Raw genomic sequence first — 15,564 nt, 5'->3', positions numbered from 1 at the left:
AACACAATTCCTTTGAAGAGAGAATTGCAATGCCCAATACACAGATCAGCAAGGATTTGTTCCGGTGATGTTATTTACATTGGGTGAACATTAAGAGGTGGTAGAGTCATTTTCAGCATTGTCTCACATTCACATAGAAACCTTTCTGAAGTTCTGAAGCCTGATTACTTCACCAGCATCCCCACGCTTCCCAGAGATGCGTCAGGACATTCCAGCGGTAATTGCAAACTCTGTGACTTACCAAAAATGCTCACGTAGCGATACCTCTAATCCAGCTGACCTGTTCTGAACACATTTAGAGATGTCATCCAAATGTGAACCTCCAAATGTGGGAAGCATTTCTTATATTTCCAAAAGGAAGAAAGAGCTTTCTGCTGTCTCTGCTCCTTTACTGCTGCCTCCATGTGAGACTGCCCTCTAATTAGGGTATCTCATGGTATTGAGGAGCAGTCAGGGCTTCCAGGATAATTTCATGTACTTGTAAGGGCTTTGACTTATTCCCCACGCTGTGCCTTACGATAAGGAGTTACTGCTTACAGGTTTTGAGACCAACAGACCACTGTAATCTGTGACAGCCCTATATCCAGTACACATATTGCAGCCCAGGATAGACACTTTACCCTGTCATGATGGCAGAACAACCTTGTTTTTACCAGAATGGCATGAGCCTTCTCTCCAACTTTTCTGTGATTCTGGCTGCTGTGCATCGCTGCACCTCCCAGCATCAGGAACCCAGCACACTGGTCCAGCTGCGCTGAGGAGCACGTAACAGAGCAGAAGAGGCTGTGAGCTCTCCCATCGGACAGACCCGCTCACGGGCTCATCCGTTAACTGAGCTCCATTACTGGCTGCTGCAGAGGTTCACTGCTTAAAGCACAATTAAATAGTTAGAAGAATTGTACTCTCCTATTATTAGGGTTTTCTGTGGGTCACATAGTTATTTCGTTGCTGACCAGTGTCGAGACATAGCCCGGATCCTGACCCCTGCACACTAGGGAAGTCCCATCAGCATCTCGGGGTACAGAAACAGTCACCTCGCACACTCGGCGGTACATCTGCTCCGACTGCAACAACCCTCTTTTCACAAACTGTTGTTTCTCCATACAAACGTCTCTGGCAATGGATCATCCCTCATTGACACGGGTGCCAACAGAGTTGGACGTGTTGGTAACAGCCGAAAAGCTGCGTAGGGCTGCTTCCAATTTCTGGCTTCACTGACTCTATTCCCAGGGAATAAGGTTTCCCACAGTGTTGATTCTGCTAAAAGCGGTTGATGAACTTCCGTATTTAATGGGCACTAAGAGTTAAAACCTAAATATTACTATTACATAACTTGAGGAAAACTAATAATTTTGGAAAAAATTAGGAAATTTTGGGAAAAGAAGAAAAAATACTAAGGAAAACAAAACAGGAAACTTAGAAAGGATAAGAAAAAATCTAACTTAAGTAACTGAGAGAAAAGTTATTCTTTAAAACACTCAAATATGAAAAGTAATGAAAAAATCATAGGCAATTCACATCACAATTTCAATGGGAGAAGGAAAACAAATAGAAGAAGGGGCACTGGATGCCATTGGCACCTGCTTTGCAGTTGCAATGAGAAACTAAATTGAAATCTTGTAAGAAGTGACATTTTGAAAAACTTCCAATTCTGCAGATGGAAAACATGGCACTTTTTATTTTCCAGGCAGGAGCATAACTTTATGCTATTATCTGCTGGCTGCACAAGGTGGATTTCAGCCGTGGCCTTTCCACCAACTCTTGCACGCAACAAACCACAGGAACAGACACTTGTTGATAACCTTGACGGAGCTGGACCGATGTGCTGAACAAATTTAAAAGCCAGACTCCAACTTATGCCTCTGGAAGGAACAAGCTTTTAAGTCTATAGGTCCAAAATCACTTTTCACACATACTAATTTCATTCCGATAAAACACATTAGATGAGTTTTCTAATACGTGTCCAATAGTTTTACATTCAGTTAGAAAAAGCACCTAGGCTGAGATTCAGCCTTACTGAACGTCACATCTTTGGGGCCACTTTAGCAGAGAGAAATTAGAAGTGCAGCAGCAAGAAGGCATGTTTTAATCTTGCCAATGTGAAAGAGTAAAAGGAATGACAAAAAGACATACCACCTGTGAGGGAGAGGAAAGGACAGAGAGGAGGAGGAGATGGGGACAAGATATGAGGACCACTCTCGCGCTACTTCATCAACACACATAATGCCCAGGCTTGTGGTATAAGCAAAACAACAAACTTCTCTAATACTCTTCAAAAGATCTCATCAAACACAACAAACAAGCATCATGGCATGGATAGATAACTACTGCCTCGTGACAAACAAGGAAGTATTTATGGAAGGCTATTAAACTTGGATTACTTATCTCAGACAGCGGAGCAGTTGCAGAGTCACCAATCAGCTCTGGTGACTAAATACGTATTTATAAACGCTTTAGCTGTTTTATTTACCCAATGGGCCAAAATGGCTTATTCATTCTGTTCTGGTTTTATTTTGGTCTATCAAGTACAGTAAATGTGCAGTTAGGTGCATAATAAAACCTCCTTTAGAAAAGTAATTACATTACCTTACACACAGTAGATTTTTCTTTCCCAAACAACAAGAACAACCGGACCATTTCACAGGCTCATAAGTTCTTATTAAAAAATACACTGACACACACTAATTACTGAGATGAAATCTTGCTTGGAAACGTAAAGTCCAAAGGAAACATTTACAAACAAAGCAGAGCCCCCTGGAAAACCACTAATTTAAGCAGAGTATTTGCTGCGGCAGCCGCCAGAGATGTGGCTATGGCACCAACCACCTGAACGGCTCCTCCACATCCGGCAGGTTTTGGTGAGAATTGGATGTGGCAGAAGAAGATAACAGACCCACAGGTAAGTACTGTAAGGACCATCGCTGCTTGCCTCAGCCACCACCCCAGCAAAGCGAGGCACCTCCAGGAGAAGACACCAGGGCCTCCACCACCATAAACCACAGCCCTCCCACTGGGCTAATGCAGGCTGAAAGCTCAACGCGCTGCATCTGCCGCAGATAGGGGCCACAGCCACCTGGGTATAAGTGCCTGAACTAAGGGAGCACAGAGAGGGTAATTTCTGTCTTATTTTCTCTCTCATATTTGGGCAGTGAGTTGAAGCTGTGAAAATATTAACCTAATTGCGCTGCCTTATGGTTAAAGCTCACTTCAGGAAGAAATGGCATGTTGAAACCTAATAAGTCTGTAAATGAAAATATACCATGCCCTTACACATTAAGTAGACTAGCAGCATGTTCAAAAATCATGCCTCAAAGACCTGATCGAGCCCATAAGTGACCCTGGACTTGGGTTTTCCTGGCTCAAAGTCTGAGTTACTTATTTTGCTAATTCCTGAGACATGCTGGATAAACTGGCTTGTTGGAGAATATTTGCATATCGCATTATACTGCCACTATCAGAAACATCTGCTGCCAGTTTTTTATTCAGCCCTTACAAAGAAGTTTATTTTACGCCTGGTCTGAAAACTCAGGGTTTCCAGTGCATTTGCACCCTTCAATATTGTGTGCAAGCAGCGTATGCCCTCTCCATAGGAGAGAGGCTTCCACATCATGCAATGCTCTGCGTAACAACAGTATTTCAGCAGAATTACATGGCTGGACAGAAAAGTGACATTTCATACAAATAGCAATGCACCACCCAGAACAATGGCCAACATGACTTCAAATCTCACTTGGAATTTCAACCTGGCTGCTGCTAAAGTTGCCTAAGTCAATAAAAGCTCGTTTGTCTTAAAATCTCTCCTTCGCTTATTCTTAAAGACAGGTCTCAAAAGACCAGTGCAAAGCAGCCCTGCTTTACTGCTCTGGGTCACCTGGAGGTAAGTGCTGGGAAGGGTGAAGATGCAGCCAAGGCAAGGTTTGTGTGACAACGTGGTATCTTCCAAAAGACCACCCAGTTTAGCTGGAAAAAGTAGAGAAGCTTGTGGAGTTAACGGATGTTAGGGAAGGGAAAAATATTGAAGTGGTTATCTCTTGGGGAAAGACAGGTAATTTACAGGCTGTGGAGCACCGAGAGATTAGAGGGAGGGATTAAAAAAAGGGGGGGAGAGACTGCCCTGTGGAATAAAACTAATCTCTTCATGAAGTCTTCATCAAAATTTGGCATTCAAGCTGGCGAGGGGGTCATCCACCTCAGGCAAAGGCTGGCAGCACCACCAGCATCACACCATGACCTGTTGGGACTGATCTCTTCCCTGAGATCACAGAGCAGGCCCTCGACATGGGGGCACGGGCACAGGGCAGACACCGCCAGAAGTGCCCGGCATGTAGCAGGAAAAAAACTCCTCTAACTCCATTCTTGCACAGCCTGAAGCCAAAAGTCTGTTCAGGAAACTCTGCCTTGCTGTTAACTGTTCCGAGAAGCTGGCTTGATGAAGTTAGCTTCGTGGCATGTATTTTAGTCATAAGGTTTAAGTCAGCAATTAATGTGTGATATAATTGGTTGTGAAAAACCCTAAACAGCTCAAGTGATTCTAGTTTCTTAGACACAAAGTAGATCAAGGAGCCTTCTGGACCACGCCAGCGGATGAGGCTATTGTATCTCTGCAGGTGTGTGGGGGTTTGTGGCCCATGGAAATGAGCACCACTGAGGGACAACTCCAGCATCTTCCACGGTCCTGCAGTGGAGCTAGCTGCAGTGTGAGATCTCTACATCTGATACTGCTGTGCGCTATTCACCCATGGTTAACAAACAGAAGGAATGCAGGAGATGGTAGCGCCCTGCTTTTTTCTTTGTCTTTTTTATTAACTTCCCTCTTGTGCCAAGAGATCATAAAATTGACTGATCTCCAGCTGTTCCCCACATGCTCAGATTAGGAACTGGGACTTCTTTGCAGGTGGGGCAGGGCTTGGCAGGGCTGCAGTGGGCAGCACAGTGTGGCAGCCAGCCCCAGCAGCACAGCAGCTTATTCAGCTGCCAGACCAGCAGAGTTTATTCTGCTTTCAGATGGAGAGAGAGGTGCCTTCGGGCACATCCAGCCTCAGTACTCTGCATTGGGGATGCCTATTTATGAAGTATGGTAGTATGGAATACATATGTGTATTATTTTGCATCTCCCTGTAAATCCTCAAAGTCTTAGTTTTCTGGCTTACTTCCATCTTCTCCCTCTCTCCAACCCAGGAAACTGAACTCTGGCCACTCCCTAAGCTTGCCTACAAGCTCCTTCCTCCGGCCCGATGCTGGGAACAGCTGCCTGGTTTCTGCTGCTCAAGAAGTTTTTGCTTCAACTCCTTCAGGTCCATCAATCTGCTGCTCTAGCAAAGCCACATACTATATTTACTTACTAAACATTCATACCCATTCTGCCATGAGCAGAATTCATTCCCGCTCCCGCCCAGAAGTACTTAACTACAGAAACTGATGTATCAATTTACAAGAGCCTTAAGCCTGCAAAAACCCTTCTGCTTCCAGCACCGCGAGGGCTGGGCATGCAATGGGTTTCCTATGTCTGCTGGCAAAGCTGGGCTAAACCGTGGCTGCGTTCACATTTTCAGAAGTAATCCATCTGAACGAACAAACAGTCATTTGGAAGCCAAACATGACCACTAGAACCAGCACTGTTTGGTTTAGAAAACTGCTCAGAAACTCCCTGGCTGAGCTGCAATTCACTGCTCAGCGTCTGCAGCTACTCGTCCTTGCCCAGAGTCCCATACACGCGTGTGCAATACCAACAGCTACTGTTAAGACTATCTAAGGAGTATCCGTATGGCTGTTTAATTTACTACTGTGTGTAACACTGGCTAATGAGTTGATTATTTGGGGTTCTTCCCCCTCCACATGGTTTTACTCCATCTGTTGGCTCTTGTCACTTAGAACCACACAATATGTCAAGTTTTAATTAAACACCATTGCTGATCAGTATGTGGGAGTGAACAATTTTGCCCCTTCCCCCCCCAGTTTGGGTTAGCCTGACTCCTAAAATAAAATCCAAGCTAAAAAAATGCCTTGAGCAGCTCCCTGAAAATATTTTTACCTTCATTATTTCTACCTAATCCCCCTGCCAACACTGCAAAACTAGGCATCCCCACCGCATTGTGTGTTTGAAGAATAATGTTCAAGTGGGATGAGGTACAAAAAGTGCTGAGGGACTGCAGTTTCTCAAACTTAGAAAAACAGGAGCTAAACATCAGATTAATATTCTGATCCAGTCAAATATCTTTCCCCAGGTAACACACTGCCATTCGCTGACATACGCCCTGAAAAGCCAGAGATAATAAACATTTCTATGAAAACAAAAAGCAGCTGAGATGGACAGGGACATGAACCTTTGCTTTAAGTAAAGGCTGAGTAATTGTTAAAATCAGTGTAATGAACATGGAAATTATTCCTACCTGTGATCCTACAAAACAGGTACTTTTAATGCATAACCCGTCCTCTGAACTTGAGGCATATCCTGAAGGTAAAGTTGGTGTGTTTCTGAACATGCCGACTCTGTATACACATAGCATATACGTGCAGATATGTATATCTGGCATAGTATGACGTAATCTGGATGTCATGGGGATAGACAGGCAACCATGATGCTGGGAGCAGAGCTGCTTCTAAAGAGCAATACAGCCACAGCTACTGGTTTTGGTGAGCTTTGACCAGGCCACAGGGAACAAAACCAAATTTCTTGGACTCAAGCAATAGGAAAAGAACAACAGGATGGGAAATTAATAGGTGATTTACTACAAAAGTAATTACCACCGATCACTTCATTGTATTCGTGAAGGGTTTGAGGAGAGAAACTTGCCATTCCTGCCAAGTTTGGAGAGCCTTTCATCTTCCATGGTTAGGTGGAAATTTGAAATGTGCAAGAAGAAAGGACGAAGTGCATAGAATTTCTGAAGGGCATTACTGTTTTATAACCATGAGTCAGTTTTTCATCTAGGGCATAAGAATTGATGTCAAGTGGCAAGCAATAAAATATTTCTTAAGCTGTTGGCTAATTGATGCAGCCCCAGAGATTTTCAGTAAAACCATGGCAACTTGGGAAAGCTCAGGGAGTGCTCTATTCTATTGCACCTCTCTGTGATCAGGAAACATACTGTAACAATGAGGGTTGTGTACCCTTAATAAATAGCTACAAATACAAACAGGACATCCACAACACAGAGCTTGTGAACGCTTCAGAGAGGGTTCAGCCTTTCAGTTCCAAATAGGTAGTTAAGTTCATATCTTTATGGTAGTGTGATGTCATCTGTCTGAATAAATCTGGAGTTGCATCTTGTTTAATAAGATTATATGGACAAACAGAGTGGAAGCAATCTGCCTCAACATTTCTTGGCTGAATGGTTTCAAAAGCATGTTTTGACACAGATTAGTTGAATGGATGATTGCGAGCAACATAAAACAGAAGTTTTAAGTGCTTGGGCTGGATCCTCAGCTAGGAAAGAGCAAAGGTGGTCCATTAAATTGAGCATGGCTTTGCTCATTTGTATCTACTGAAGATCTGCCTCTTTATGCTTAATGTGACTATACATACGCTTGGGCGTAGAGTTACACTCAGTAGACAATTTATTCTAGTACTGAGCCGCCTTTAGCCCCACACTGCCAACAAGAGCAGGAGCATTTGTTACCTCCAGAAGTTGCAGAATTAGCTCTTGTGTTCTTGCAACTCAAGAAGTTGGGAAAACCACCGGAGGCCCTGTTCTGCTAGACATGGGGAATGCAATGGACATGGATGTATATGGCTTTTACATACCTAAATTGTGTCTAATTTACAGCAACAGAGAAGTATCACACATTCATCTACACTCATTACACAGAGAAAACTCGCCAACCTTTAAAATTAAGCCCTTCCACTGTCAAGCCAAATACTTACAGGTGCTGCCTTCAGACCTTGGTCCAGTGCTTCTTCCAGTTTACCATTAAACCCTTTAGTCTCCCAATTTTCTGTTGCATGCTATTCTCCATCCTGTTCACTAAAGGCCTGTCGCGTCCACCTAATCTGCACTAGCTGCTGCTCTTCCTGGCTCCCTACTCCTGTTTCGCTCTCCCCCATCTGCTCTCCTGCACTATTTCACTGTCCTGGGCAGCTGATGTAAGTGTGCAGCTTATTAACGTTTTTGTTCAGTTTCCCTGTGGACTAAGGGCAGGTAGTGCATAGGAACCGGCAACAATGCTAACACCTGAAATCATATATAAACATATGGAGTAAATAATGGAAAAGTATTTAGATAGACATGGGAAAAGAGAAGAGACTGGATAACTGAAAAAAGGTCTGCCTGCTCTAACTAGCCCCCTGATTTTAGTTTAAAAGAGCAATATAAAGAGATGGTATTCAAATCCTGTGCTTGCTGAGTCTTCTTGAGTTTGTGATGTGGTTTTGTTTTGTTGGTTTTGCTTTTTTAAGCTAGCAACACCAAATCTGGCACCTCACACCATATTCTGCTTTCCATTACATGAGCATAACGGAGATGGGAACTGCAGCAGGTTGTATACATGGCCCACTGGGAGCAAAACTGAATTTAGGAAGGTATTCTTGCAGCTTCTATTCAACTACCAGAATGAGTTTTCTTGGGTTAAAAGTTCATTTTTAGTCAAAAAGGGTAATACTTGAACACCAGTTAGGCATACCAGGAACAAAAATGGATCTGCAGCCATTTCTGTTTAAATTCAGAAGGAAATCAGTCTTCTTACATCACAGTGGAAGATGGCTGCCAGCTGCAGTCAGGGAAGCATCTCCCCTCTGTACCACAGCAATTAAAAGATCATGCAATTATAGTTGATCTGCCGCCCACAGAAGTCAAAGGAAAGCCATTCATCGACTGTAATGGGCTTTGGAGCAGCTTCAAAATTTCTCCAGCATACGCAGTCCTGACACTTCTGAAACCAAAAGCCTCCCAGTTTAACTACACTCATCCACAGCTAAAAAAGGAAGAAAGTGTTTTCACATCTTTTTCTTTCATCTCATATAAACACAACCCAGCACAACTGACCATCAACTGGCTATTACATGGACTATTTGTTGAATGAAGTATGGCGAGTTAGTATTTACCCGTGGCCCACTTGACGACAATCAAGGCTTTGTTTCCTTTGAAAGAAGAGGGTCTGCTTTCAATCTAAGGGACTCAAAGCTTTTGTCAAAAAAAAAAAAGAAAAAAGAAAAATTCTGAAAAGTGTAAGGCAGGATTTCCCCTCCTTTCACCAAAAGCTTTTTTAATTATCCCCGATTCGTCCATGGGCATGGGATAATAAAAGCAGGCACAAAGCAAGTTCACTGCAGCTCTCACCTTTGTGGTACTTTCTATTAGGTATTTTTAAGTTTCAAAGTTTTTCAGCTTTTCACAGAAAGCCAAATCTTCCACCAAGGGAAGGCAACAAGCATAACCCTCCACACCCTCAAATATTCTCCAATCATCTAATTTCCTCAGGTAAAAACCATTATCCACAAAAATTACCATTTTAGGGGAAAAAAGGCCTGAATCTTAAAATCAGACCATACCGTATCACAAAATTTATAATAAAAGCTTTCATGTGCATAACTAATATTTCAACCCTCCTGTTATTTTTTTCTAGCACTGAGTGGTATCTGCTCTGCACACATTTTAATACTGAACAGGTTTCTGAAGGCTTTTGCTGAATTATTTTATGGGCAGTATTGAGGACTAACTCCAGAGAGGAAGATACTTAACCACTGCAGAAAATCCCCAGGTAGCTCTGCAAATCCACAGGCTTTTGTGTCCAAGATGTATTTACTCTGTTTGTTAGCATTTTCTTCTTGACTTCGGAGAAGTTCACAGTTCTTCTGAATGCATACTTGAATAATCAAGTATGTCTGATTGCATTGCTGGGCATAAGCCCAATTTATCTATAGACCTCAACTCCCCAACTACCATTCCCTTCTCTCCACTCCATCTGTGGATCTAAGAAGCCTTCTGATGGAGAAGTTCATTATAGTCAATTCATTTCTGAAAAAAAGGTATGGTTTCACCCCTCCAAATGGAAGTCAGGTCTCAGCCACCCTGTGAAGGCACTGAGAAATCAGCATAACTCATAACTGAGGCTGGAAATTTGGTGTCTAGAGGCATTCATCTCAAAATCTAGTTATTGGTCTGAAGTAACGTTTCCCAAGTACCCACATGATCTATAAACTCAGTCGTGCTTTCAAAAAATTGCTGGATTTAAGTTCTTGTAGGTGTTTCATTGGGAAGTAAATTTTGGAGACCTAAATCATATCTGATCTAGGGATATTTCCACAGAATTTTATTCATTAAGTCCATTTTCACAAGCATGATTGATTCAGTCTCCATGTCTATGATGAACTGCACCACAAACTCTATAGCTAAAGCATGACTGAAATGTCTCCACATCCAGGATGCCAAGACGCTCTTCTGCATCTCAAAGGAACCCTGAACCATCCAAGAGCCCTCCTCAGTCTGACATCAAGGGAAGTCCACTAAAACTGGATTTCTGCATGAAAAGTGGCAGAAGTTTGACCACACACATATGTGATGGAAATCAGAGCTAAGCATATTTCACTTTTAGCAAAAGCCGTATCTTTAATTTATTCAAGACACTCTGCTGCCTCAGCCTCACAGGAAAAAAACCCACCCAAAAAACCACAAACACAACACAAATGAAAACAACCACAAAATACCCAGAGGAGACTATTTGCCCAGATGAAAAGTTACCCTTGAACGTGACCTTTTTCATTTATGCAGTAAAACAGTAGTAGTTACCCCCTCTTCCCAATATACAGGATGCCTGAAGCAATTAAAGAAGCTGCTGGAACAAAACAGGGGAATGCATTAATCTGTTGAAGGGAGAGTGCCACCCGCTTCACGTTATACTGAGACAGATGAGGCAAGCAACTGCCTGATCCGGAAAACATCTGCTAAACAAAATCAAAATTAATGATAACCAGAATGAGCTCTTTGACGGCTGATTCTCACCCAGCTGCCAGGAACCATCAAAGAACCTCTCACGGCAGCAGCCAATTAGTTACACTGCAAACGGGTTCACAGGAGCAGGATCTGAGCTCAGGGCACCAGCACGACTCACATTTAACACTGCTGCACCTTTGGGTCTATTTGCAGTGTGCTGATGCATGGAAAACCCTGTCTGGACCTTTTTTGCCCTGAAATGCTCCAGGGTCAGAGTTTTGATACTCCGCCAGCACCCAACAAACCTTGACTTGCATCCCCAATACCATCACGCAGTTCTGTGCTGAAAAAGCAACTTTTCATTGAAAAAGAAGAAAACACCACAATTTGCAACACTAAAAACTGTCAGGCAAGCGTTAGGAGGCAGTCTCTTTGAAACCCCACAGCAGTACGCTCTTTCAAGTGTGTAAACTCATGTTTGTTTTAGAAAGTTACTGCGAGAATACTCAACACCAACACATACATTGAAAGAAAACTGTATTTTTTCCTACCTTTTCTTCTTGTAACTTCAAACCTTCTGGAGTCCTAGAAGGAAAAAGAGAATTTTGTGGGTGGGGTCTTTTTTTTAAAATACCAAAATTGTTCAAAGGCAGCTTGAAAAGAAACCCCTAAAAACATTAATCATTGTCCCAGAGAAGCATCTGTGAAGCTCTACACCGTAACTAATTACAAGCGTACATTTCAGTTTGTCCACAGATATTTAATGGATCAATACATCATCTAAACTGATTCATCATTCAGTGATAAGTTACATGGTAGAACACAATATCTTTCTTTAAAATAGATTTTTTTTCCCCCCTATTGATGTTAAAAGGGAGCAGCTAGGAGGGTTATTACTACTATACCAAGGATTTAGGGTTAAGGAGGGAGGAGCCATTACAGACATTTTTAGCAGAGACTTGTTCAAATACCTGAATAATTTCAAAGCAATTGGTCTACTCATGCTTAGAGCTGAGGGCTCGCTTCCATCTTTGCCCACCGACATCATTTGCCCTATTTCTTGCTAAGCACCACCACCATCTCTAGTAAAGAGACTTCTTTTAAAAAGACACTGCATAAAGTCTCAAAGGGTATTGCATTCCCAGACAGCACTATCTACTTATACTCATGGTGAGACTCCAGAGGAATAAATATTTAATTCCAAGCAGTAACATTATTTATGTGTTAATTACAAATACTTATAATTCCCATCATTCGAGTTACTTCTTGCAACCGGTATTGAAAATAGTGGAATCCCGGAGGACCCTAAAGGACCATCTTGCCTGGAATCGTGGTGACCTGGTCACTGAAGGGCAATGCAGGATTAAAGCCACTGAGTGCAAACTTAAACCTGGAAGACCCCAAAGTGCCATCAGGCCCCAGCACCATCTCCACCATGGTGCCCGCCACCACCCAGACACAGGGGAGACGAGCAAACTCTCCAGACCCCTGCCAAAAGCTTGTAAGGCAGGTGTTTACTCTTGTGGATGTGCCTTGTTTAACCTCATTTCGTTCCCTTAGCACTCGCTGTTCTCAGATGTTTGTTTATCAGAGAATGAAGTAACAAAAAGGTTGGTTTCTCTGCTCCCTTTTGATAAGGAAATAACACATGGACTCCCCAGACATCTGAGCTTTCTAGACCACCTGAAGCTTATTATGATTTTATTGTACTTTTTCACCTTTTTTTTAAAAGCACCTCCCTGCAGACCACATTTAGACAAAGGGAAGTATAGTGCTAAGCATCTAATGAAATACCTCCACAGTCCCCTTCTGCGGTACGGAGCACCCTGCCACAGGGTAATTGAAAATAAAGCAAGCTGCCACTGGAGCACACGAAAAATACAGAGCTTTTCAAAGAAGATAGAAATTAAAAAAAAAATCAGCTTATGGAAGTAACAGCAGTTAGCTCGGCTAACTCCTGAAGGCCTTACCTCCCTCACTTGCGTACATCAGGCAGCACCAGGTCATTCTGAGTGGGGTGTTTTAGTCAAGGATGGAACATTACCCGCACCACATGCTGAGCTCTTCATTCACTGCCTACAGAACTGCCCCTTTCTGCCTCCTGCCCCTCTCCAGGACCCCAGCGAGGGCCCAGCTCTGGGCAGGGCCCTCCCCAAGCCAGACGTTCCTCCAACCCAGAGGACCACATCACATCACACATCTCCTGGCCCAGCTCTGCTCCGACATGGTGACAATTTATACCTTGCCCATTATCACCAGTTCTGTATGCAGGAGATGCTGCTTTTCTCCTACAAGTGACCAGCAAGCAGTTTTTCTCAAAAACAAAGCTTTCGCCAAACCCACAAAGGATCAGAACAGCAGAAATGGTCCCCTTGGCACCCTCCAAGTCAACTGAGGGGGATGCACAAAAAATGGGTATTTGCTTGTAGGAATACTAAGTCATTATTCCCCGTAGGATGCTACCTCAGTGATCTTGAGAAATATGTAAAATGGCATTCAGGATTAGTACAGACTTCAAAGCATTTATCCTCTTTAGGCAGCCAAGCTCTGAGCTGTGTAGACAGTTATACTCCAGGGACCTCTCAGAGCTTTTCAAAATATTAGTTTGAGAGGTGGGGCACAGGATAAAAAAAAAAACTTCAGATACAGCCTGCTATCATTAAGCACATGTTCGTGTAATATATGCAAAAGGGAAGAGTACTTTTAAAGTTCCCCTGGAGCCCCTCACTTCAACAAGCTGCTGGAATTCTCTGCAGTTCAAAAGCTTAGAAACACTAAAACTAATTACAAGTATTACATTGATCAAAAGACAATCATACTCTATAAAAAATTCAAGAGTCAGCTCACTTGTATTAAATACCCTTTTGGTATTTCCATGAAAGAAACTGCACAGACATCGTGAAAAACAAAGAATAGTCTTCAAAGTTTCCCGTCTTTTACTCTGTTCCCCTTTATAATTATAAGCTCTAATAAGTGTAAACTTCCCCACAAAACAGACGCAGGATTCAGAGGAAAAGCATCTTAGAAATGCAAAGGGAGAATGTGAGGTCAGGCTGCAAGTCAACACTTCTCATTACGTGGGAGAATACCAGTGCTTCCCCAAAACACCTCTTTCCATGAAGACCGACCAATGGCAATTGAGAACACTCAACGCTGCAGAAAAAATGAGAAATGGGAAAAATACCTGGCAACCACGGCAGGACTTAAAGAGCAGCCACAAAAAGGCATCAGCTTCAGGTAGAGACACAACCGTGGCTTCTGTTCTCCTAGTAAAGCGAGACTATGGCAAGGACTCATCCTTCTTAGTTTGCCTCAACCCAATCATTTCTCTCTTCTGTAGCACAGAAAAGAAGAAACGATGCTAATTTTTCTCCTTGAGGGCATGTTGAACATAAGACCTTTCTATTAGTGATCTAATATACCACTAAGAGACATTACCAGCGAGCCTGGCCGCAGGCACAGCACCGTGCTGCACGCTATGACTTGGGCAATCTCTCAAAAAAAAAAAAAAGGAGTAGTCACCCTTTCTTTGAAGTGGAAGACACTGCTCTCAAGTAAAAATCACACAGAAGTTTTAATCATGTTACTAGCAGAGAACCAAACTATTTTGGTAAAAATGACACTAAAGTTCTTGGATGCACTGCCCGAGGAGGAATGCTTTTCTGTGGCAGCCAGAAAGCAGATGGTTATAAATGAGACTTATTTCATGGGCACCATTTAATGACTGCAAATTCCTTTAACTAAAGAACTAATTTTATCAGAGCATAAATCATATGCTTTGAAGGGAAAAATTTGTTTCAGATTTCTCATTCCTTCTATCAAGGTCTTCACGAATACCATTTTAAATAGCATTTCATTAATGCAATACAACAGTTTTATTTGTCAAGGTTCGCTTTTAGCACTTATTTTCCTCCTTTTTAATGCTAGTTAATTGAACACAGAATAAAAGGCCCCTCTGTTCTGCATCTGAAGTGCCTAATCATTGTTACGGGGAAATCAATGTAGTACGTTTGCTCCAGTATTGCTTTTCACCAGATATGGAGCTACTGAAAAACCCCATCTCCAAAAAATTAACCAACCCAGCGTCAGAGCATGAGAGCAGATACAGTGTCATCAAATACGATTACTAATCCTACCTGGATTAGGAGGGACAAAAATAAAATAAAAATCAGAACTACAGTTCACTACCCGCTGTCACACAGCTTCGCTCCCCCGGAGCTGCCATGTGCTGCACATCAAACACCTGCATGAACCTTATGCAATTTAGCAACTGTTTTGCACAAAGTCCTTTCCTGCTCTTACAGACAGGGAATGTCAGTCTTTCAGAAGACAGCGTCTAGATGTCCTGCCAAGACATAATAGCTGGTTTGTGTTATACGCTCCTGATTAATGCTGAATCATGGGCCCAAAGACGAGCCGAGCGCTTCTGGAATGAAGAATCAGATTTCATTCAGAACAAACACGGGGCGGCAGGAGTCAGGGAGAACTTTGTTGTGCAGCATTAAAATACAACTACGCGGGGAGAATACACAATACAGTACAGTGCTTGAGAGCCAATGGGCTGCAAACTGATTTACTGACAATCATTAGTGATGGATCCGAGCAGCAAAACCACTTTCAGGTTGTTTGCTACCAGTGTAAATAAAACCTTTAAACACCTCGGCATAAAAACACATCTACATTTGTCTTATATAGC

The 15,564-nt window shown here is 42.6% G+C and overlaps 1 protein-coding gene across 2 annotated transcripts in view; it reads right to left on the bottom strand.

Annotated features, from left to right (window-relative positions):
• The window catches only part of FSTL4 (follistatin like 4), a 245,902-nt gene that overhangs the window by 215,323 nt on the left and 15,015 nt on the right, over window positions 1–15,564 (bottom strand). For both annotated transcript variants that reach the window (XM_075102934.1, XM_075102935.1), the window contains exon 3: window positions 11,420–11,453. In XM_075102934.1, coding sequence (XP_074959035.1) covers window positions 11,420–11,453 — 34 coding nt within the window. The remainder of the gene's footprint in view (window positions 1–11,419; window positions 11,454–15,564) is intronic.

Source organism: Phalacrocorax aristotelis, chromosome 8 (genome assembly GCF_949628215.1).
Source record: "Phalacrocorax aristotelis chromosome 8, bGulAri2.1, whole genome shotgun sequence".
NCBI classification, from domain to species: domain Eukaryota; kingdom Metazoa; phylum Chordata; class Aves; order Suliformes; family Phalacrocoracidae; genus Phalacrocorax; species Phalacrocorax aristotelis.
Note: the sequence above shows the minus strand (reverse complement) of the source record. Positions and strands in the feature narration are given on the sequence as shown.